The 24,805-nt window shown below is 37.9% G+C and overlaps 2 protein-coding genes across 3 annotated transcripts; both read left to right on the top strand.

Annotated features, from left to right (window-relative positions):
* On the top strand, positions 1 to 11,009 carry LOC139140128 (lysophospholipid acyltransferase 2-like). Of its 2 annotated transcripts, none has more exons than XM_070709170.1 (13): positions 1 to 162; positions 1,645 to 1,730; positions 2,063 to 2,208; positions 2,710 to 2,874; positions 3,023 to 3,078; positions 3,383 to 3,437; positions 4,560 to 4,737; positions 5,819 to 5,909; positions 6,672 to 6,773; positions 7,401 to 7,504; positions 8,347 to 8,544; positions 9,070 to 9,221; positions 10,024 to 11,008. In XM_070709170.1, exons 2-13 carry the CDS (start codon positions 1,665 to 1,667, stop codon positions 10,187 to 10,189), a joined length of 1,479 nt encoding a protein of 492 aa, XP_070565271.1. In that variant the 5' UTR covers positions 1 to 162; positions 1,645 to 1,664; the 3' UTR covers positions 10,190 to 11,008. The 2 variants fall into 2 exon arrangements, with proteins under 2 accessions (XP_070565271.1, XP_070565272.1); XM_070709171.1 differs by having other exon boundaries at positions 5 to 162; positions 1,485 to 1,730; positions 10,024 to 11,009.
* Positions 11,010 to 11,610: 601 nt separating this feature from the next.
* LOC139140126 (lysophospholipid acyltransferase 2-like) lies at positions 11,611 to 24,201 on the top strand. Its single transcript, XM_070709164.1, has 13 exons — positions 11,611 to 11,709; positions 13,602 to 13,696; positions 14,742 to 14,887; positions 15,420 to 15,584; positions 15,782 to 15,837; positions 16,408 to 16,462; positions 17,286 to 17,463; positions 18,085 to 18,175; positions 18,650 to 18,751; positions 19,688 to 19,791; positions 20,488 to 20,685; positions 21,287 to 21,438; positions 22,554 to 24,201. Exons 2-13 carry the CDS (start codon positions 13,631 to 13,633, stop codon positions 22,717 to 22,719), a joined length of 1,479 nt encoding a protein of 492 aa, XP_070565265.1. The 5' UTR covers positions 11,611 to 11,709; positions 13,602 to 13,630; the 3' UTR covers positions 22,720 to 24,201.
* The last annotated feature ends 604 nt before the right edge of the window (positions 24,202 to 24,805 follow it).

Below are 24,805 nucleotides of genomic sequence, written 5' to 3'. Positions count from 1 at the left end.
CTACGCACTATCGCTTTTATATGTGCCCTGTGCGTTCGGGCATAGTCCACAGGCGCGTTGCGTGTTCATTGTAGACAGAGGCAGCTGCAGCCCCAAGTGCCTGTGGATTATAGTCTACCCATCATCAGGATTTTGCACAACGCTCAGAGTGACAATACAGCGGTAAGAATATATTTTACTTCGCATTGGGCTGATTTTAGCGTTCAACGACAGCGACGGTCGCGCTCGTTACCGAGCCCAGTCGCAGGCTAGATCTAGATGACCCTGAATGTTGTCACCAGAATTTACCTCGGCTGTTACTGAGGATCGTTTGTCTCGCTCACTGCCTCTCTATACGTGACGTTGCGTTACACTTTATTTCCACAATTTGATGTCTTTGCCGCCTCAGACGGTTGACACACGGTGAGGAAAGCTGTTCAGAAAAAAAAATAATGGCGCCGTTCTACATTGTCCATTGAAATCTGAAGGTTTAGGAATCGGACCTAGTCTCAGTACGTTTAGCAGCCTGGGATAAAACCTTGGATCGCCGCCAAATGTTGTACCTGGGCTGGCATGGGTTGCAGTCAGACCAGTACACGTAGAACTCTCTCCTCTGTCAAAAGCGAATTCATGTCTACAAAATAAACTGTATGGAAGTTGGCCATCTAACCTACTTCGACAATTGTCATCCGCGTTTTACATATGCTTTCAACGTTTACTGTGAACACACACAGAATGGGGGCTCAAAGTCTAAACAGACAAACTGTGACTGGCAAACTGATTTCCAAAATACTGACGCGTGGCGCGCCAGTATGGCGCGTTGACCTCATAAGAGAACGATACAACAGACGCTCCATCATCAGCATTGTAACCCGCCAGGGACGCGGACGCGCACAAAAAGACAAAAGTAGTAACTTTTCATACCGTATTTAAATGTTATTTTTCTTTAAGGCGGGTTTTACTGTTGACCCTAACACATTGTAAATGCAACCTATAAGCTTTACTAACATAACTATTTAATTTATCAAGAGATCAATTCTAGTTTGGGCTAATATTCAGTTGTCAGTACACACGTACATGCTGCATATCACACGCCCGGAACAGTACAGGCAGCTGTTTGTTACAAACAGAAACCTAATAAATAGAACTACATTATATTTAATGCAGATAATTGAACTTCAATATTTTAATGGAAGAATTTAGGAGAGTTTGTCAAAGTTTGAAGAAGCTTTTCGGGAAGGATAATTCCATTGAAAATTAAGAATCAATGAGTTTTACTGCAAGAATCTAAGCAAGGATGATTTAACAAAATTATTCCCATCCATCATTTTCCTCGCTATATTGTTGAATGTCAAGAGAAAAGAGCGTACTTGCAAATTATTTATTACTAACGTGGAAAAAACAATTGTGATAAGCGTATAAATATTTTTATCGTTTGCCCTACTTTCCACCAAGGTTCAGTCAGTTTTCACAGTCGTACGTTATTCTTCATACAGTGATTTCAGTAATGCCTGCTACATTTAGCGAAATGTTATCATACCTGTTCGTCATAACCAGATCTGTATGCAATTTGGAAAAGTGATTCTAGACCACAGTCACTTGGCAAATGGGACTACCAACCAATATTGACTTCAAATGGTCGATTATCTCGATATTTAACTGCAGGAAGAAGGTCCCATTTGACGATGGCGCCCACTTTGTGGAATGTAATTGTACAACTCAGCGAAGTGTTGAAACTTTCTGTTGATAAGGTAAGATAAATCACAGCCCGGGAAGTTTTAGCTTTTTATCGGATATGTGCTGAATGGTTTGTGATTGATCTGTGTGCATATACTAGAGATTAGGTCAATTTCTCTGACCCAAGTTATTGTACAAGATTCTTTTAATCACCGTCTTAACGGGTATTGCAATTTATTGTTGAATCTTCAAACAGGCATTGCAATTGCCCGTAAGTGATTTTGTAATGCGGAGTTTTCTGACAACTTAATCCCGCTGTCTTTACAGTCAATACTCACATCATGTATGGTAAGCAATTACGTCTGATACATAACTTTCTGCATCATTTGTGTTTTCACCTTTCCAGGCAACCATTCCCGTGATACTAATACTTGCCATAGTCCTGGCAATACCATACAGGATCTTTCTACATCCAAGCCGGGTAGGCGCCACAACCAGACATATCGTGGCAATCGGTCTTGGCTTCTATTTCAGCTATTATCTACACTCCTGGTAAGAATTCAAATTTAATACATAGTTGAGTGTTTCAGGCGATGATAGTTACGCTTAACGGACTGCGCACACTACACCATCCACCTTTTCCGTCACCAAAATTTGTTCTGCTCTTAATAAACATTAGGAGCAGAAAACAATTTTCGATGATGTTATGGACCATCACTAATAACACCATTTATCAAAGATCATGCTGCTATGAGCTTTCTTAAACATCCAAACAAACTCCCGGGTTGCACTCAGCAATTAATTTGAAAATACGTGTTTTGTGCAAAAGATTAAATTTTTAAATCAAGCACCCATCGCACAATGTGGATTAAAACCCAGAATAATTACATCGAAATGTTACTCTTTTGATGATTACAATTTTCAAATAAAAATTATACTGTTATAGAAATATAAAACTTACGTAGTTTTATGCATATTGGAAAGGAATAGCGTTGGCGTGTATTTTAACGTGCAAAACATCTAAAATCCATTGCACTGTGTTGTCTATTGCAGGGGTGTGGTCATTTTACTTCTCCAAGCATCATTATGTTATATTCTAATGGTATACTTAAATCCGACGTATATGCCTAAAGTTGTCTTTGCAGTTGCCATGGGAATCCTAACTGTGGTAAATTTTCGAGAATTTCTTCATGACAGTCCTGGCAATAATGTAGTCATGTGAGTACGCCATGATATCACTATAAACTCTCTGAATCTTACATATATTATCATATATATTATATGCTTGTATAAGTATTACAAAATTTCTACATAAGTCGATGCTTTGTTACATTCATTAGGTATCTCTTGTTGTTTTTTTTCCCAGAGCATTAATGATATTCACTGAAAAAGTAACAAGCGTTGCATGGAGCGTACATGATGGTTAGTGTTTTGTTTGTTTAGTTTTTCGATTAGCGCCATCGACTTATTGTCATGATGTGTCATTTGCATGTTATGTTATGTAGTGTTCAATGTTCTAAAAGTCGTATTCACCATATTTGTCTGCATACTAGCTTAATGTGCATTTATCTACTAGTAACAAACTCTGGCATGTGCTAATATATTTTCTGATATGTTCTTTCAATTTTTTAACCTTAACTCATTCGCACAGGAAAACATTGAAAGTGTGGCAAATTAAATGAATTGTCTTAATCAGTCAAGATATTTCATTTTAATATTATGCCAGGGTTTGCAAGGGATAGGAAGAAACTAACCGATCTACAGAGCAAGAAGGCCGTCCGGTAAGACATATTAGTTCTCGTGAAGATGGGATACCGTGATACTGACGGTTAAGCTGTCGAACCCCAATTCACTAATACAAAAAAACCCAACTGAATTAATTATTATAAAGTGCAGAGAATCACGGATGTTTTTTGATGAGTTAGCCAAAGTAACCGAAAAGATCACAATCAATGTCATTTTGTAAATCACCTGCATCCTTAGGGCAAGAGCTGCGTCACGATCAAAACTTTTTTGCGCAGTTTCGTCGGCCGGATATTAAGCCCTTGCTCCAGTTGTTTCTGAAAGGTTTACGACGGTGTGCCAATTAAGGAAGAGGTTCTATCAAAGGGTTACGAATATGTCTCCTAATTATGTAGAAGAGATTACTAAACAACATTTGGTTGAGGCGAGCCGAGTGCATCACCAAAGTTATTTATTGCAACTTTCAGGCTTTTCTGAATTGGATAACGCTTCTTGATCGACTGAAGCCAACACAACCGTTGACGATTGTGTCCCTATTATAAGTCTTTGCCATTATTTTAGCTCAAAGTACATGAATATAATATCGCCTGAAATTTGCTATCACATTCGTTGCATTTTACCTGCCAAAAATAACAAAGTAAGTCTATTTTTCATCCTCTCGCACGTCGATGTAGATTAGAAACTTTGGCTTGTTCACCTGTTGGCTGTTCGTCATCGCTCTAAAAAATTAATACTAATATGAGACAGTGCGCCACGTACGGCAGAAAGTGTCAACGTCAGTGGGAACACGGATATACGCGACGCATAATTCTGAAAAGTGATCTAATCGTCGTCATCTTGGTGCATTTTAGAATAATTAACGCATTCAATATTCCTGTTCGTCGCTTTCGTGCCGATGCTTTGATCTCGTCAGCATATCATAACACGCAAAGTAAATTTAATAAACGCAGTTACTGTACCGTATGGTTTTTTTAAATAGACCACTGTCCCCTTGTGGATGAATCGTGAAGAGACAGAATGGGAAACGAACCTGAATTTTCAATTTTGCAACCTGATGTAGTTTATTACGATACTTGTGCTGCAGCTAGCACTTTTCATCCTGCCCCGTCATGGTTAGACCTGTCTCAATATTCCTTTACCTTTGCAATCTTTATGCGCAGGCGAATTCCATCCGTATTGGAGTATATCAGCTACTTATTCCATTTCCAAGGACTTGTAACGGGTCCATTTTGTTTCTACAAGGACTACATTGATTTCATAGAAGGAAGACATGTAGTGCCGTACAAAATCACAAAATATGGCAAAGACGTTGTCATGCACAAAGAACCACCAGTGACTGTGAGTATTTCCCTTTTGTTGGTAATACACCTTACTAATTATGCACTACGGTCGTTTATTGATAGGTCATAATTCAATATGAAAACGAAAATGACGCTGCAAACGATGGGTGAATATGTATTCCTAAAATGATTTATTGAATGTGGAACGATGGCTAGGCCTCGGGGCCGAGCCGCTGATACACTAGAGTATTCCTCAAAGAGAGAGTTGGTGACTGAGTTATTCCGAGTCAGTCAGTGTAGGAGTGACCGATTTACTGAGCGACTCAGAGTAAGTGTCCGAGAGATTTAGTGAGGGGCTATGTGAGTTTGAATGAGGGAGAGAATCTTTCCTTCATATACACTACGGTGGCTATGTCGATATATACAGAATACAAGTCAAAGACATTTTGAAAAGAAACATAAGTATAACGTACATGTACGTTCTTAAGCAAGTCACAACACTGTAAGCTGTTACACTATAAGCTGTCGGGAAAAAACCCGAAATTTAAAAGTTCAAGCTCTGATAAAAGATTGTATCCCAACTGTGAAATTTCTTTCAAAATGTTTTGTACAGTAACAATTTGAGGAGTTCGATTGAACATACATCTTCAGGATTTATCTTGTCTTCTTTCATGTTTGACAGCAGTAACTGTTTCGACTGCATTAAAGATATAACGCCCAACGCAAATCTCTTCTTGTCTTGAAACGGCAAAAGCATTTTTACAAAAGCTTACATGTAAAGCGAACCATGGGCTGCTACAAATTACCACAGAAATAGAGATCTAGTTCTTGTGCGTTCATAGTTTAATATGTGTATCACAAGATTGTGGTATTTGTGCTGTCTTTTTATACGGTTGAAACAGTAACCAATTACCATCGATACATTTTTATGCTCAACACATGCCTTCAGACTTAGCAGAATGATATTTCATTGAGCTCTTCATGGATTAGTTAGTTTTACTTGTGAATAGCGACTTCAAAACACACAGCCTTTTCTGGTGAAAGATGGTTTTTCCCCAACTAATGAAGTCTAAACCTCTGCCTCGGGACAAATCAGACCTTTGCGTTAATGACACATTTTCTTTGTTATGTCATCGCAGGGTAATGTCCTCCGAAAATTTGCGCTAGCCATCGTGATAGTCGCCATCAACGCTCCAATGAAATCAAGAATACCTCTAGAGGGCAACATAGGTTGGTAACTGAATGAATCATGATTTTTGAATCAATGGCTATATCACACTAGTACTGCATCGTCTAATGTCCCACGAGCCAAGAATCCTTCAGGGACCGTGGATAAGTGAAGCACGTGCATGGCAATCGAAACTTGCAGCGTTTGACCTCAAACCGCTCCCCTTAAAAAGGAAGTTTGGAAATCGGACAATGATACTATGATTTGATTTTCGCTAACAGTATGAACTGCAGACATGGCCTGTTGCAAGTTAAATTGCAGACAGGTTTTTGAAGACCAAACATTGCAATACGAAACCTGATCGGCGACTGATTGAGTACCACATACATACACGATTTCTAAGGCTTTTTTATAACCATGGTACAAAGTTAAACTTTGTGCGTATCCGTGCCTGCTTACCATCAGGGTGTTAAACTCTCCCCTGAACAGAATGAATGTCCTTTGTCATGCGCATGTGTTAACTATCCCTAGCTCCTAATATATGACTTTAGTCTTTCCTGCTCATACAAGATATTTTGACTCGAAACAATGCTCTCACTTTCTCACTTTAACTTTGTGTACTCGTTATTCATATCAAATAACTCTCAATGATTTGTTTTCCGGTCAAAAACTTAAAACGACAAAGTCAGGATATCGCAGAAACTTTTATCTGAATAACCTCGTCAAATTATGTCACTCATTCGAAGAACATCTTTGCGCATGCGTGTCGTACAGCCAGCACTGACTTTTATTCCTCTCTCAATTCTCTGAACATTTTATTATAGACGAGTCTATACTGATTGCTCCGTTTGTTTATCGTGTGTTCTATGCGTGGTCCTGTGCATGGTTTAATTTCCTTCCGATGTACGCCTTCGTCTGGATTCTAGGTAAGAGTGACAGAATCCCACATTCTATTGTGGGCTGAGATGGAGTGTCTCAAACGAGTTTGTCTATATCCGTCTCTGGTTCGCGTGGGCAAGAAACTCAAAATACTGAGAGTAATTCCATCTCAGATCATTGCAGTGTGGAATCAGTCCTTCCAAGTTAAATACTGTAAATTATTGTAGATATTACTATTGGTGTGTATGACTTTTAATTCATTTCATTCTGAGAAGAAAATATAATCAGCGTTCACTCACATTTTATGCAGATGAAATGTTTGTCATCTCACAGCTGTATCTCTCACAGTATTTTACAACGTAATAGTTGTTTTGTGATACAAAATCAAAGTAACCACATTAACATAATGCTTTCGTATTTGTTCATGTATTTGTGTTCAGGGTTAACATCACAAGACATCACGCTCGCGACGTGCAATAAAATCATGCCAGACTTTTTGCACCTATATAAAAGCAGTGCAATATAACACTCGCATAGAATAGTTATCAACTGTGCGAGAAGATGGGTGTCAAATGATGACATTGGCCAAGTTTTACAATGATAAGACGACTTCAAGACACCCCTAACACACACCAGCTTCCTGACCTATACTCTTTTTTCCCGTATACTCACAGGTGATGTTGGGTGTAATGCTTCTGGCTTTGGATTCAATGGTTACGACAGCAATGGCGAACCCAAATGGGACTTGCTATCCAACATACACCTGAAAACTTTCTATGTAAATATTAACATCTTTATAAAGCCTTTGTTAAATCCTGATCCAATTTTTGCATGTTTGAGAACACATGCTTTGGGCGAAAAAGGAAGATGAAATACCTAAAATGTAAACTTTCTCGCCTTCTGAGCATTGCTTTTAAGAGTCACTCTCTTGCTCTTTTTATGATATCAAGAATACATGGAATATTTGCATAAAGTCACTCGGTGTATTTAGTGATGTCGATATATTAACTTTGATCAAATTTTCCTTAAGCCAATTCTAAAACCGTTCTCTGTCAAATTAAAGAATTAAAATCGTGGGCCATGGTGCAAATTTTGGTACTAGACACTTTATCGATACTTCAACTTCAAAATGACGTCATCCTTGTGCTAACTCTATTGGGAAATTTAAATTTTCTAAATAAGCAAAGAGAAAACTGTACTTACTCTATGAGCTTACAAATGGGGCCCAACAAGTGGAAGATCAAAAGAATATTGTAAAATTTGAAAGTCCGCATCTTTCGCGGAAGAACATTCTATCTTAATAAGGTCGAGCTTCCTGTTTATATGTACCTACTAACAGTACATTATTTTCATGACCATTGACCATTCAGTTAAATATAAAAAGTAATGGATGAGTACATATTCCAATGTGACACACGGACTGTGGCATAGCTGTATACCGATTATAGAATCTTTTAACTCTGATGAAGTGACGACAATTAACTGTAGTAGTGTCAGCAAAGAAAAGAGCAGAGAAGAATTGTATGTGCATTAACTTGAGGTGTGAAATACTACATAGTCAATCTCTCTCTCTCTCTCTCTCTCTCTCTCTCTCTCTCTCTCTCTCTCTCTCTCTCTCAGCTGTCAAGCAATTTGAAAGTGAGCATCGATAGTTGGCATGTATCTGCCAATCATTGGTTGCGGTACGTAAGCTATGAACGTCTTCCCTACCAGAAGTTCATTCTAACAATTCTTCTGTCGATGATCTGGCATGGATTTCTGCCTGGCTACATCTGGTTCTATGTAGGCTGTTTGACGCTCGGCCTTGCACAAAAACAGGTAAATACTCTCTACTTTACAATAATATTCATACAATACTTCTACCCCCACACGACACGCAATGAACAACCATAATATAGTTCTCTCTTTGTCGCCATTGTAAGCCGTGTATTATGTCTTTATTCTCATATAACAAACGATAGACTCACGAGATCAAACATATCGTACAAATTTAAATATATGGCAAACACGACTTTGATACAAGGATTTACGTAATTTCTCCTTAGGATAGTGAACCTATTTCTTTACATATCTCTTTATTTTTTATCTGTATTTGATATTATTGTCTATTATATGCGTATACTTTGTTTATCCATTATTAACTCCCAGCGTATGTCTTGACCATATTGTGACCAACACATTAACGTTAATTCGATAACTTTAAAATAATTAACTATCAAAGTTCATATTTCATCAATCTACTGGATGGACAATATTAGGAATTTCATCAACCGAAAAATGCTTTCATGCACTAACTCAAGATTTTTGATCTGGATTAATGCATCCAAACTTCATACATTACAGGGTCGACGCGTTATCCGTCCATACTTCACAACGTCGAAACAACGGAAGCTTTTCTACGACATCGTAACATGGTTTGGCCACTGGGTGGTGTTTACTCATTTTCAAATCATGTTCCAGTTGCGTGACAATGCCCGCATAGTGATGTTTGGCAGGTAAATTGTTATTTTTACAAACTACTGTTATGATAGCAATTCGTTGTAGCATAGAAGTAGTCACGGTCTGACCCCCATCATGGTCATCGCTGAAATAAGCAATCCCATTATATCAATTGTGGGTGTGGCCATGGCTCTGACTGGACCTATTCTACCCCCCCCCCTAAAGAAAACGTTTAACTTTGTTCATTAAAGTAGGAACGAGACTTTACTTTTTATAGATTTGCAATGCCGTTAGAGTTAATAGATATCAAAACTTAAATTACTTGTGTTTCCGTTGAAGTCAGAATTAGAATGGGTTGACGACCTAGCGACAGTTATACCACTCTCTTTGGACTATACCTCATGCTAGATGGACGTTATCAATTATCCATTAGCAGATCATACCACTGGAACCCAAAAGTCTGGGGAAATTGACACAGAAATGTCACTCAGATGTGCTTGGCTGTTCTCAAACGGTTTTTCTTACGCTGAGCAAACACTGTCATGCAACGTTTTATTTGAGCTTGAAAATAGATGTATCTCTTTTGAGCTGCAATAGGTAGAATTATCCCTTTTCAATTTCCACTTGTAGTATTTATGTCAGACAAAGAACACAACATATGTAACAATCATGGTGCTGGGTAATACGACACTGTACGTTACAGAAGATTATAAAGTACATGGATGCAACTGAACAGCTCCCAATAACGTGCTTTGGTACTCTCTCTCTCTCTCTCTCTCTCTCTCTCTCTCTCTCTCTCTCTCTCTCTCTCTCTCTCTCTCTCTCTCTCTCTCTCTCTCTCTCTCCCCAAATTGACAGGGCCAATTATTTTTGGGGTCAGATCACCGCCGCAATCTTGATGATACTTTTGTTTGGAATTAAACCACCGAAGAAATCTAACAGCAAAAATGCCGATGAAGACCAAAGTCAATCGCTCAGCAATAATCCTGACGCCAAGGTGAAGAATCCTGACAAACAAGATTAAAATGAGTGCTTCCTCGTTGGTGATAATTTTATATCGTTCTCGTATGCAGAAAAAAAAATGAAATAAATTTTGATAATTTCGAGAAAATATGCTGATCTGTGAATTGTTGAAGTTGAACAATTTGCAATAGATATGTCACAATGTTTATTTACTAGAGAGAGAGGTTAAGTCCAGGCTAGTTATAGATAATTTTAGTGATTGAAATTTAAGGTTTGAAATACTCTATAATTGATATTGCTTGTCGGACTTTCTCTAAAGTCAGTCAACTCAAAATCGTCGATCAAAAATTCCTAAAATTGTGGAGACCAATGATTTTAGATTTAACCACTCTCAACTCAGGTGCAAGGAAATTGGTGTCTTTGTGATGGGTTTATTTATCATTATCATTTTGAAATAATGCCTTACGGAATGTTGCGTCTTTATGGCATTACGTTTTGCATGAATATCAGCTGCGTGCACCATACTGGAACATTTGTTGTACTATTTCCATGTTTGCAAAAGCAACTAAAGCGTAACTCTTGGTCAAGTTTTGCAAGATCAAACATATCAAGCTCCTTTCATCATATCAGCAATGCAAGTTATGGAGTTTATGCGAGTTTATGTAATCTTACTTCAAATGCATAAACTTTACGAAGGCTTACTACTCAGGTCTACACTATTTTGTGTACCAACAAATTTGGCAATAATGAAGGTATATTTTTGCATGTGCTATTGTATGTAAATATTGTTCATTCAATCTGGCATAGGCCAACTTGCAACATGAATATGTAATATTTAATACATATAGAAATAGAACTTTATGTATGTTTATCATGGAAGTGCTATGACAAAATTATCTGAGTTCTCTTCTTCTGTCTTCTACATGGGATTGAGGAAACAGACAATCATGTTTCGAACAAATAACTTGTCCTTCATTACACACGCTTGGTCTGACTGAAAGATAACTGTAGGAATACTTTCTCACTTCCCCCCTTCCCGACAAAAGCACACCCTGGTTCCTCTTCTTTGCCAGCTTTTGCCCTGCCCTATCTACTAACCCCGAGACCAACAAATCATACTTGTTGCCTAGCACTGAGCTTTTTGAAAGCGTCCGCTGAGCAGAATAACTCGTCCGCCTGCTATAAAGGCAAAATGCCTCCGTCTGTTGATAAGTAAAAACCTTCAATAAAATTGTCCACCCGCCTGACAAGCAATCAACTGCGAATACTTTCATTTGCAAAGAGCTTCATTGGTTCCGCTTGACATATAACCTTTTTAAAACTATTTGCTATTTGCTTTTCAACTGAAGTTTTGGGGGCTGTATAAGTGAGAACCATTCGCGACTATATAAATGTCGCTTAAATTTGTCAAACTGAGGTACCTGGTGATCGAGTTATATGTTGATCGACATCTGAAAGGAAAGGTCATCCGGTCTTCTTTCGTTGTACGTGTGCCCCTGTGTGTCAGGGTTGTGTACCCGTCATTTGTGTACCCGTCATTTGTGTCCTACGCAACATTCAGAGTGACAAGCCTGCAGTACGGTAAGAATATTTCCTGCTTATGGGCGTGGGTTTAAAGTTCAAAGACAGCAACAGCTGTGAATTGAGTTCTATTGCAGGTGACCTTCGACACAGTCACCCGAATTGACCTCTTTTGTCCCTGGTGATTGACTCTCTCACTGGCTCGTCGAGCACGATAGCACTGCGTTACGTATGATTTCATTTGAACGATTTTACATTTTCAGTTTTCAGTTAACGTTATGCCAAAAGCCTAAATTTTCCACTGTCCCTGTCCTTTACCTCGGACAAATGACGCACAGTGTAGGAGAGCTCTTTTAGAAAAATGATGACGTCTCTTGCTACATGTAAGCTTATATTGACGAATGAAATCTGTCAGCCTACGCATCGTCATGACAAAGACAACCTCTAGGCAATTTTAGCAGTGCCGAATAAAACTACAACAAATCTCATACCTGTGCTAGCAGGGTTTGCAGTTAGAAAGAACCTTAACAGCACACGTAGAAATTTCGTTGACAAAAGCGGATTTGTAGTAGCACAGAGAACTGTAACAGGAATGTGACCGTCTGACCCACTTTGCCAACTCACGTACACTTCCTGCATACTATACTGCATACATGTATGTACCGTCAGTGGCTATTAAAGCCCTATTAGCTGGTAACGATTTGCCCAGTCAGGACAATGATCCCCGCGTTAATGATCGGTAGAAACAACTCTTAAATGGAGGCAATTTGACTGTTTATCTCTTCACAGATAAAATGAGGAGGTAGGTATAGTATAGGTGCACTCTGACACATTTCAAAATTAAGTAATATTCATTCATCATAATAAATTGATCAATCAATTTACTCTATCAACCAGTGTATTGCTTGCTTGACCCTGTGTCCACAATAACCACGGCGGGCTGGACATCAGCTCAAAGTGACCACAGTTCAGAAAAACAGCTGACAGACGCACCTACCTCGTAACGAAACTCATCCACTTCCAAAATGCCAAGCTCTTTTCTCGCCAAAAAAGCCACACCGTGGAGGTAGAAGTGAGAGAAAAAGTTTTTCGATTAAAACATTTCAAATACAACTCAACGCCAGACTACGACTTAAATAGACTCACTTTCACCGTTGAAGCGAATGTTAGATTTTCGCGCTCGTATGTTGACGAAAATCACAACTTTGAATTGTTTAAAAACATTTGCCTAATTTTAAAGTAAATGTCAGTTTCCCTCATCCTTCAACTTACTCAGTCAGCCCCAACTTTTATTCTTTCTTATTTATGAAAGAATGAACTCTAAAGTTTCATCGAGAAAAACATTAGTAAATCTTAAAGTTATCATTTTTGAGTTCCATTAGACCTCAACAAAGCAACGGTCGGATCTTCAAATTTGCTGTGTTACTTGACTGTAAATTACAATGTTATTCTTTTGCACACAACTTTGAATAAATGGAAGCGGGCCACAATTGCAAGGGAGCGTCGGGATCAGGTGTTATTTTGTGAGGTAGAGAGCCTTTATTTACTTTTCACAATATTGTAAACGTTTGTTTCGTAAAAAAATTACCATTTCCCCACTCGTAAGTCTTCTCCTCTGAATAAGTTGAAATTCAAAGAACAAGCCTTGCAACCATATTGTATTCACAGGTGTATGCTGTTGCTGTTGACGAGTTTAGGACAGGCATTTAATGTGATTGTTTGCGACAGGTCCAATTCGACAGGTTCAATTCAAGGACAAGGCCCCAATTTTCTTTTACGGCAGACAGAGCAGGTGAAGTACTCGATTTTCTCGTAAAACCAAATTGATTAAAAGTAAGTATTACAAGTAAGGGTTTAAGTGCTAAATTAATAAGAATTTACAAAAACGTTTAAAGATTATATGATAAGAGCGACCACCATTCAATTCACTTCAATTGTTCATTTATCTGTAGGAAGAAGATCCCTTATAACTATCCTTACAATGGTGCCCAGTTTGTGGAATGTAATTTTACAAGTCAGCGAATTGTTAAAATTACCAGTTGATAAGGTAAGGTGTAACCAATGCCCTGACCTTGAAGGTTAGGAAAACTAGACAAGGATTAGTCGATCTTAAGTGAAAAACAAACAAATGGAATCTAGGTGCCCTCAACTTCAATATATACCTTTGTAATATGGTGTGCCCATTCCTGTCGAAAAAGACGACATCACTACTCAGTATTGCATTTCTTATGACTATCGTGTCTCTTGTTGACCGATTTGAACTTGACGTTTGTAACATTTTCTGTTTTGCAAGTTGTCTATTTAACACTTGCATTTCACTTGTAGTTATCACGATAGATTTGCGAACAAGTTTAAAGGACAGTGAATGTAACTGTTGATGATTTTTTTCTTTTTTGTTTTGTATGGCCATCTTAGCACCTGAATGAACCTGTTTAACATAAAGTATAATTATTTTAGAACAAACATATTTTGAATAAATATATTTCTGTACCTTGTCATGCTTTCAAAAAGTAAACCAACACATGGAAACCTCTAGATCTTTTGATGCATTATTAATTTTCGAGAGATGCCATATTTATTTAACACCTTTCAACACTAGTAGAAGGCCAAAAGGTTGTTCGAGCAATTCAGCCACTGCCACCAAGATTGTAAAATCGAGCCCGTAATTTAGCAATTAAGCTTATGCAAAATTAATTTTGAACTCGTTCGAAGACACTACCTTCAATTAATACTTAATAATTAGCTGTACAAAGTAGCATCACAAGACTAGTAGCCTGTATTTTACAGTGTTTCCCAATGGGAGGCTCAATGAAATTTTGCTAGCATACTGTATTTTATCGTATATGTGCAAAATGATTCAAAAATGAACACCTCTACCTTGTGTTGACTGAAGGGATACAGGTAAAAAGTGGAGTTTGTGCATCTTCCACGTATATACGAGAGTTTCTCGAGTTCTTTGGCCCTACAATTTTGCAACTGCTGCCTTTACTCTCAGTAATTACATCATGTATGGTAACCAATTTGTCTGATCCATCATATACCCTGGAGCCATGCAGTAACATTCTGCATCATTTGTACTTTCACCTTTCCAGGCAACCGTTCCCGTGATACTAGTACTTGCCATAGTCCTGGCAATACCGTACAGGATATTCCTACATCCAAGCCGGGTAGACGCCACAACAAGACATATCGTGGCAATCGGCTTAGGCTTCTACTTCAGCTATTATTTACACTCATGGTAAGTTCGTCCAATCGTTGACAGACGAAGGAGAAGAGTGTCACATTTGACTGACTGCGGGTCATCGTTCGCCTTGTATTGTCACAAAAATTTAATTGTTCCTATAATCGTTTCCTGTGATGTTTTTTACATTTACACAGAAATAACGTAGATGATGTGGTTATTTACCAATAACACAGTTTTATCAGAAGTCATGTTGACATAAGATGGATTTGAAAATCATACACTCTCAATTGAATTCTCAGGTAGCTGTGAGTCTCAGTCACTTGAGTTGATCATGAAAAAAACATGTCTGGCGCAAGATTATTTTTATATCAAGAATCCATCACACAGTGTAAAGTAGAACCTAGAGTAATTCCATTGTTATCAGCAATTTTGCAATATAATTTTATAGTTTTGGTCTCTCTTGTGAATACAGTTTCGTGTTACTCTAATGTTACAAACTGATTACCGTCAAAGTCGACTTGTGTTGACGTGTGTGTTAATGTGCAAAAGCCCCTATAAGCCGTTGTATTGTGTTTTTTTATTACAGGGGTATAGTCATTTTACTCGTAAAAGCAGTATTATGTTATATTCTGATGGTATATTTGAATCCGACGTATATGCCTAAAGTTGTCTTTGCAGTTGCCATGGGAACCCTAACTGTGGTAAATTTTCGAGAATTTCTACATGACAGTCCTGGCAACAGTGTAGTCAGGTGAGTACTCCGTGATATCACTATTAGAATTAAACATTGTTTGAATCTTATATATATATATATATATATATATATATATATATATATATATATATATATATATATATATATTATAATTGTGTTTATATGTCATTAACCTTCTCAAGAAGTCTACGTGTGGTTACATTCTATTGATATTTCAATTCTTTGTTTTTCAGAGCTTTGATGATATTCACCGCAAAAATAACAAGCCTTGCATGGAGCGTACATGATGGTAAGTCTGCTTTCTGTGTACTGCTACCGGGTTATTGTCTTATTTTGTCGATGGCATATTTAAGCAACAAAGCACACCCAGCGAAGGTATACCGCGATATTTTGACCAGTTCACGACATATATGCACGAGCGATAGCAGACACATATATGAAGTGAAATGGTCAAAATCGAGTGGTATACCGTCGCTGGGTGTGATTTATTGCTATTATATCATAACAGTATATCAAAATTCTGGCGTGGAAGGTCAAAAACGGATTTTTGGTCAAGCTGAGAGTTCTTTTCGCATCTCGACCAATCAGATCGCTGTATTTGCACCATCAATTTACTGGTATGATATAATATGGTACGTAGCATAAACATACTGAGGGTTCGGCATAATTCTCATTTCATATGTCTTTTTGGTGAACATGCATTTATTTATCTAGTAAATAAATATAATGTTTGCAGATATATTGACTCGATGTTCTCGCAAATTTCTGCCTTGCTACTTCGTTTAGGAGTGCATTACATGTAAAATATGGGTAATGAATTGTCTCAATATGTTATGGTATTTCATTTTAATAATGATAGGGTTTGCAAGAGATACAACGAGACATAGTGATTTACAGAGCAAGAAGGTTGTCCGGTAAGATGTGTTAATTGTCATGAAGATGGGGCGCCCTGACATTGATAGTTAACTTCACTGAGAAGGGGGAGTTTCTTGATTTTGCTCAAGTTTTTCCTCCGTTTCTTTTCTCTGAGGTCTGTTTCGAAGGGAACCCACGTTTGGTGGCTTGAAATTACACACACAAAATGATCATCAAATTCAGATTTCGATCTGTTAGTGAAGTCAAGTAATTGAACGTGGTTTCCAAAAATTTAATGAATGCATCTGTCATTTATTAAGCCAACACGAGAATTTAGGATGCCAAACTAACACGCCCTTGGGATCTCAATGCCTTCTTTTCACCGCCATGCACGTCACGCCATCGCATGAAATTACGTACCTATGCTACAGACTCCGTTTTTGTTGCGAACTGCCTTCTCTATTCTCTGTCCCACCATGTCGGCTCGCATTCGCTTTTGCTTAAAATAAAAAAGACAAATATTGACAGTGCACTAAGCACGACAGAAAGAGTCACAGGATCACAGATATACGCACAGCACAATTCTGAACAGTGATGGTTGTCGTCTCACGGAATAACCTTTGCACTATCCATGTTCTGTCGTTTTCATGTTGTGAGCAACGTGACGTTAACACACATATTATTTAAAAACGCAGCGCCATATCATTTTGAACAACTCTCTTTCGGACGAGAGGGACCGTGAAGAGACATAGAATGAGAAATAAACGTGACTCTTACACCTTAAACGAAGCTCATATGACATTTGTGCCGTGCTGTGACTACTTATGCTTATTCCAGTGTGGTAAGACGTGTCTGAAAATGTCTTAACTTGCAATCATTCAGGCGAATTCCATCCGTTCTGGAGTATATCAGCTACTTATTCCATTTCCAAGGACTAGCAATAGGTCCATTTTGTTTCTACAAGGACTACATTGATTTCATAGAAGGAAGACATGTAGCGCCGTACAAGATCATAAAAGATGGCAAAGAAGTTGTCATCCACAAAGAACCACCAGTGACTGTGAGTATTTCAATCTCTTATGTTGGTTGGTTACCAATGAAACACTAGGTCATGCATGAAAAAACAGATTATATGAAATGTGAAATTTCTTTCCGAATGTTTTCTCTCACACTTACAAATTGAATAGATCAAAATACATCTTCAGGACTAATTTTTTCTTTATTTTAATATGTAAAGTTTTGATTACACATAGTAGTTTCGATTGCACAGACGCCCAAGGCAAGCCTCTTTTCTCTTGAAATGTCACAACCATTTCAACAAAAACGCATATGTTAACCAATAAACGCCACAGAAATACTAGTACATTTATGTTCATAGTTATGCGTATCATGAAATTTGGTGTTTATGCGCTCTTTTTAACATCTGCAAAATCTTTAGTCTATTTTGGTTAAGTCGTATCATCGCCTTTTTGTACTCAGTACTTGTCTCCAGACTTTACCAATGAGGTATTTCATATTGAGCTTTCACGGTGATCAATTTTTTACTCGTGAAGTAGTTGCTGCATAATTTGCGCTCTTTCCTGCTGACAGACGGTAGTTTTTACAGCCCTCTGTCTGAATAGCTGCCTTGGAGCATGTAAGATCTTTCCGTTTATTCCGTTTATCTTTTTTTTAACTACAGAGTACCGTCCTCCGCAAAGTATCATTAGCTATCACGGTGGCTGCCATCTACGTTTTAATGAAATCACGAATACCTCTAGAGGGAAACATAGGTCGGTAACTGTCGATGGCTGTCGCCTCAGCAATTATACTAAATCTCCATCAAGCCATTAAGGGACCGTTGATAAGCGAAACACGCTCATGGCAAACGAAACTTACTGCGTTTGAACTTAGATCCCTGCCCGTAAAGGTTTGAAGTGTGAGAATCACATGACAAAATTATTATTCGATCCTGCTCTAAGTACGACAAATTACGAAATGAGTCGTTGGAATTTTGACTGCGGACATATTTTTGAAGAACAAATATTTCAAAACGAAATCTGATCGTTGATTGAGAACGTTTTGGTTTGTTTCAGTTTTGTTTTTTGTTTTTTGCCCGGCAGGTATTCTCTGATCAAATTTCTAAAATGACAGAATAATCCCATCATCACGTGCATACTCCAATGGTGGGAATCTGTCAAAGAACACCTTTGCGCATGCGTGTCGTACAACACTGACTCTCCCTTTCTCTGTAAGTTTAACCATAGATGGCTCTGTGCTGACTGCTCCGTTTGTTTATCGTGTGCTTTATGCGTGGTCCTGTGTATGGCTGGTGTGCTTTCCGCTCTACGCCTTTGTGTGGATACTAGGTAAGAGTGATAGAATCCTACATCCTAATTGGCTGAGATGGAATGTCTCAAATGATTCGGGGAGTGTATGTCTCTGGGTCGTGTGAGACAGAACTTCCCAAATGTCTGAGAAATTCGACCGCAGAACATTGAACAATATGGGGTTTTTTCTCAAGTCATTCGCCCAAAGTCAAAGACAGGAATGTTGTAGACAATACCATTGGCACCGATGACCTCCATCTTTGATTTATTTCATTCTCAGCAGAAAAATATAGTTCGTTCATATCCACATCAATTGCTGTTTGAAACATGTTTATACGAATGAACTTTTGTTCTTGCAGCTGAACCTTTCTCAACGTTACTAATCATTATTTTCAGATGCATCAGACAAAGTAAATCACATGCATTAGGATAGTGTTTCTGTATTTGTTTGCGTAATTGTCCCTGACAGAGAGAATAAAATAGCCCGTACGGTTTGAATCGTGTCGTCTGCCAGCACGGCAGCTCTGGTTTTGTACTACAAGCCATCCCATTCGCACATTAATACGCACGCCATAGGCTTGGGGACAGGACATGCCCAGTGGGCATTCGTCAAACGAAAATGTATTCTGGTATTACGCATGCGCAGTAATACTGAGCGAAAACGGTATCTGACAAGTGACACAAGTGACAGTCATTTCCGGTTACTATCAAAGTATTTACTTTATGAGAAAACGTTTGATGAAAAAGACACCAGAGTTGCTACATTTATCTAAACATGGTGCGATTAATTGTGACAATCGCATGCCACAATTTTCATAGGAAGATCAACGTCAAATAATGACGTCAGCCACGGTCTATCAGCAAAGTTTTCAATGATTCACACTACTTCAAATATTCAATGATTTAGAAATGAATGGTGGCACAAGACACCCCTGTACGTCATATAACCGCATGCTCCATTCCGTATACTTACAGGTGATGTGGCGTGTAACGCTTCAGGTTTTGGCTTCAATGGTTACGACAGCAATGGTGAACCCAAATGGGACTTGGTATCCAACATTCATCTCAAAGCTTTACTGGTAAATATCAACGTCCTGAAATAATGCCTCAATAAACTTCTGGTCCGAGCTTTGCATGCGCGAGCGGACATCCTTTGAGCGAAATAGTAAAATGAAAGACGAAATTATAAAGTCTCTCGCCACTTTCGTGTATTTTAACTCAATCACTTTAAAATCGTACCCGTCAGTGTAATTATCATCGTCATATTTGATTCTGCGGTCACGCAATACAGCTCGCACTTTGCGAGGAGAGGAGAGACAGAAACCAGGAAAGTGTATTTACATAATTAGGATGACTCAAGTATATGCAGGCAAGCAAGCAAGCAAACACACAGATGGACAGACATATAGACGGTTACCCATGACGAACAGGCACAAGTAGCGCGAGTGTACATATCTGCTCAGATTAATATGGTATGGTCACATGTTCATTTATATCCGGTAAACTATAAACTAAATATAGAGGTATGCAACTCAGTCTTTTGACGAGTATATGTTTGGGTGCAACTCATTGAATGTGACATAGTAGTGTCGATAATACAATCTTGTAATTCTAGATCTGATAAAGTGACAAAAATTAATTATTTTCCTACAAACAGAGAAAAGATTAGTATATGAATTGATTGCATTAATTACTCAGTGATGTGAATGGCTTTAACTCTCTCTCTCTCTCTCTCTCTCTCTCTCTCTCTCTCTCTCTCTCTCTCTCTCTCTCAGCTGTCAAGCAATTTGAAAGTGGGCATTGATAACTGGCATATGTCTGTCAATCATTGGTTGCGGTACGTAAGTTATGAACGTCTTCCCTACCAGAAGTTCATTCTAACAATTCTTCTGTCGATGATTTGGCATGGATTCCTACCTGGCTACATCTGGTTCTATGTAGGCTGTTTCACGCTCTTTTTTGCACAAAAAATGGTAAGTGACCTATATTTTATGATACAACACCTCTATACCCCCACACGACATGGCAGTGAGCAAAACCATGAAATAGCTCTCTGTTTGTTTCCAGCATTATTAATCATATATCACGTGAAACAGTTTCCATTTTATCGTTATCTTCATGTGACAAGTGATCGACTCAGAAGTTCGGACACAAATTAACATGTATTATAGCAAACACTACGCTGATACCATCCCTATCAGAAGATTGAATCACTGGATTTTACGGAAATGAACTAGTACACTTACGTATCTCTTTCTTTTCCGTATTTGATGCGTCTTGTATTGCGTAAACTGTTTAAATCCATTCTCAACTTACTAATTAATCTTGGCTTCGCTAGCTTGATCCCATCATATTAGCATAGATGCGATTATTTTAAAATAATCAACTGTTAAATGTATGATAGTCATTGTTTATCAATATCGACACATATATTAACATTCTGCCGGATGGACACTATTAAGAGCTTCATATAAAATCAGCATATGCAGCGCAAAGAGAAAACAATGTCTTTCATGCACTCAAGATTTTTGATCTTGATTAATCCATCCTCTGTTTAAACTTCAAACATTGCAGGGTCGACGCGTTATCCGTCCATACTTCACAACGACGAAACAAAGGAAGATTTTTTACGACATCGTAACCTGGCTTGGTAACTGGCTGGTGTTGTCTCACTATCACATCATGTTCCAATTGCGTGGCAATGTCCGTATAGTGATGTTTGGCAGGTAATTTTTATTTCCACAAACTATTATGATAGCAATTCGTTATTGCATAGACGCAGTTGGACCCTCATGGTCACTCCTAAAATAAACAATCACAACGTATCCATTGTGGTTGTTGCCATGCCCATGGCTCTTACTCGATCTATTCTGCCTCCAAAAACTTCTTTGTTCATTAAAGTAGGAGGCGAGACTGTACTTTTTATACTACTAGATTTGAAATGCCGCTCGAGCTCTAACTGGGGTAATTATTGTAAGTTTTTGTAATATTTTCATTTTTGTTCTATACAGCATTCCACTCACTTTTTCTGCTCTCAATAGTGTACTGAAATATGTATATCAGCCTTACCAAGCCAACGCGTTCCTCGCGGTATGCGGCGATATGGTGGAAAATATGTCCTTAGAACAACAATTTATAGCTGTCAACTATAACAGTAGACATCACATATAGGTTATGTTGACAAGTTGAACAACATGCACTTGACAATGATTTTGGTACTACAAGAAACATTTGTTTACAAAAAGATTGAAAAAACTGTAAACTATTTTACAAGTTACAACTATAGAGATCAAAACTTAGATCACTTGTGTTTCCGTTAGAGTCAGACTTAGAATGGGTTGACGACCTAGTGACAGTTTATACCATTCTCTTTGGATCACCACGTGCTAGACGGATGTTATCAATCATCTATTAGCGAATCATACCCCTGGAGCTCAAACGTTTGGGGAAATTGACACAGAAATGTCACTTAGATGTGCTTGGCTGTTCTCAAACGGTTTGTCTTACGCTGAGCAAACACTGCCATGCAACTCTCACATGTATCTCTTGTTTAAACTTTGCAATAGGTAAAATTTTCCCTTCTAAATTTCCACTTGTGGTATTTATGTCAGACAAAGAACACAACATATGTAACAATGGTGCTTGGTAATATGACACTGTAAGTTACGGACGATTATAAAGTACATGGATGCAACTAAACATCTACCAATAACGTGCTTTGGTAATATCTCTGTCTGTCTGTCTCTCCGTCTGTCTGTCTGTCTGTCTGTCTCTCTCTCTCTCTCTCTCTCTCTCTCTCTCTCTCTCTCTCTCTCTCTCTCTCTCTCTCTCCAACTGACAGGGCCAATTACTTTTGGGGTCATATCACCGCTGTAATCTTGATGATACTTTTGTATGGAATGAAACCGCCGAAGATATCAGAAAGCAAAATTGCCGATGAAGACCAAAGTCCATCGCTCAGCAATAATCCTGACCCAAAGGCGAAGAATTCTGACAAACAAGATTAGTGCTTCCTCGTTGGTGAAAATTCTTTTTTCTATTATCTCACACAGGGTTATGTATTTGAGAAATGCAGCACACGTCTGCAGATATAAAAACAATGACAATTAAAATTGCAACATCTGCTGATAAGTAAATTGTTTAACTTGAACAGTTTGTAATAGATATGCCACGGTGTTTGTTTACATGAGAAAGAGAATAAGAACAAGCAAATTGGATAGATAGTTGTAGTGATTGAAATTCAAGATTCGCTGTAATTGATATTCAAGGGAACTTTCTCTGAAGCCAGTCAAATCAAAAGCGTCGATCAAAAATGCCTAAAATTGCTGAGACAAATGATTTTATAGATTTTACCACTCTCAACTCAGTTGCAACGAAATGTGTGTTTTTGTGATGGGTTTATTAATCATTGTCATTCTGAGATAGTGCCTTGGGAATGTCACGTCTTTATGTCAGTGCGTTTTGCATGGGTATCAGCTTCGTACGCCATACTGGAACATTAAACACGATTGGAACTAATTTGGGATTTGGGAAGCAATGTCAATTTAATCTGCAAATGTAATTTCATTTGCTCTTCTTTTTAAGTTACACACTTGTTTTTTATGAGTAATTCATGTAATATTGCAACATTCAGCTATAAGGCACCTAACACTTTTGAGAAATTTGAAAAGTATAAAGAGCCAATTATCCCGAATTAGCTCCAATCGTGTTATTATTTCCAAAATGAAAGCAACTAAAGCGTTGTTTAGTCAATATTTAGTCAATTTTCACAAGATCAAACATATCAAGCCCCCTTCAATTGCCACCAGGAGTCTTTGTATTTCCTTGTTAACAGTATCATGGAGTACTGTTCGGTAGTGTGGTCTCCACACCACAAATTTTGTATTGACGAAATGGAGCGGGTTCAGAAGACAATACATTTTATAAAAATTCTTTGTTTGAATGAGGGATTTGAGTATAATATTGATAATTATTTTCATTTATGTTGTTATTTTAATCTCTTGCCACTCGACATACGTCATCAAATTTTGATCTTTGCTTTGTTCACAAGTCTGCCACTTTTTGGCCGATTTTCCAGATATTACCAGCAAGCTCCATTTTTACATCCTTCCGAGGCGTTTCACGTCTTATGACCTATTCAGAATACCCAATCATCGGGTAAATCTAACAAAGAAATTTTTTATCTCGGTCATTGAATCTTTTAAACAGTTTCTATCGTTTTGATGTTGATCTGTTTTCTAGTTTTTGTGCTTTTAAAACAAAAGTGTCTATTTTATCTGTTGCTGATAAGTGTTTTAGTGTTGAATGTATTTGATGTTTGTCGGTCTATTTTTTTATTTGCCGTGTGTTTTTTATTCTTTGTTTTGTCTTGTCCTTAATTTGATTGTTCTGTACATATTATTGACTGCATCCAGTTATTGGGCTTCGTCTGTTGAATGTCAGTATAAATAAATAAAAAATAAATAAATATCAACAACGTGAGTTACCGACTTTATGTGAGTGTACGTAATCTTACTTGAAAACTTAATGTATAAACTGCGAAGGCTTGCTACCCATGTCACCAACAAATTGGTTAATAGGGTGAGATCCATTAGACTATATTTTCGCATGATGCTGTTGTGTGTGAATATTATTTGACCTGACATAGGTCAACTTGCAACATGTATATGTAATATTTAATACATAAAGACATTGAACTTTATGTATGTTTATTATGGAAGTGGTATGACTAAATTATATGAGTTCTCATCTTCTGTCTTCTATATGGATTGAGGAAACATACATGTTTCGAACGAATAACTTGTCCTTCTTCAGTACACACACTTGATCTGACTGAAAGATCTAATTGTAAGAATACCTCCAAGTTTTCTCTCCTCCGAACGAAGGCACACCCTGGTTCCTCTTCTTTGCCAGTTTTTCCCCTCCCCATTGGAAAATGTGACCCCCAAAAAATTAATCTGATTTAATTCATTAAATCTTTGCACTCTATGGCCCTGGGGTGAAAAGTAAAAAGTTTTTGCTAGAAAAAGAGTGACCCTCCCCAATTTTCATGCACTAAAACAGTGACCCTCCCCAAGATGTCACAGTCCGTAT

The sequence above is a fragment of the Ptychodera flava genome, chromosome 9 (assembly GCF_041260155.1).
Source record: "Ptychodera flava strain L36383 chromosome 9, AS_Pfla_20210202, whole genome shotgun sequence".
NCBI lineage: Eukaryota > Metazoa > Hemichordata > Enteropneusta > Ptychoderidae > Ptychodera > Ptychodera flava.
The sequence above is the reverse complement of the archived record's forward strand: the minus strand, read 5'-3'. Positions and strand labels throughout refer to the sequence as shown.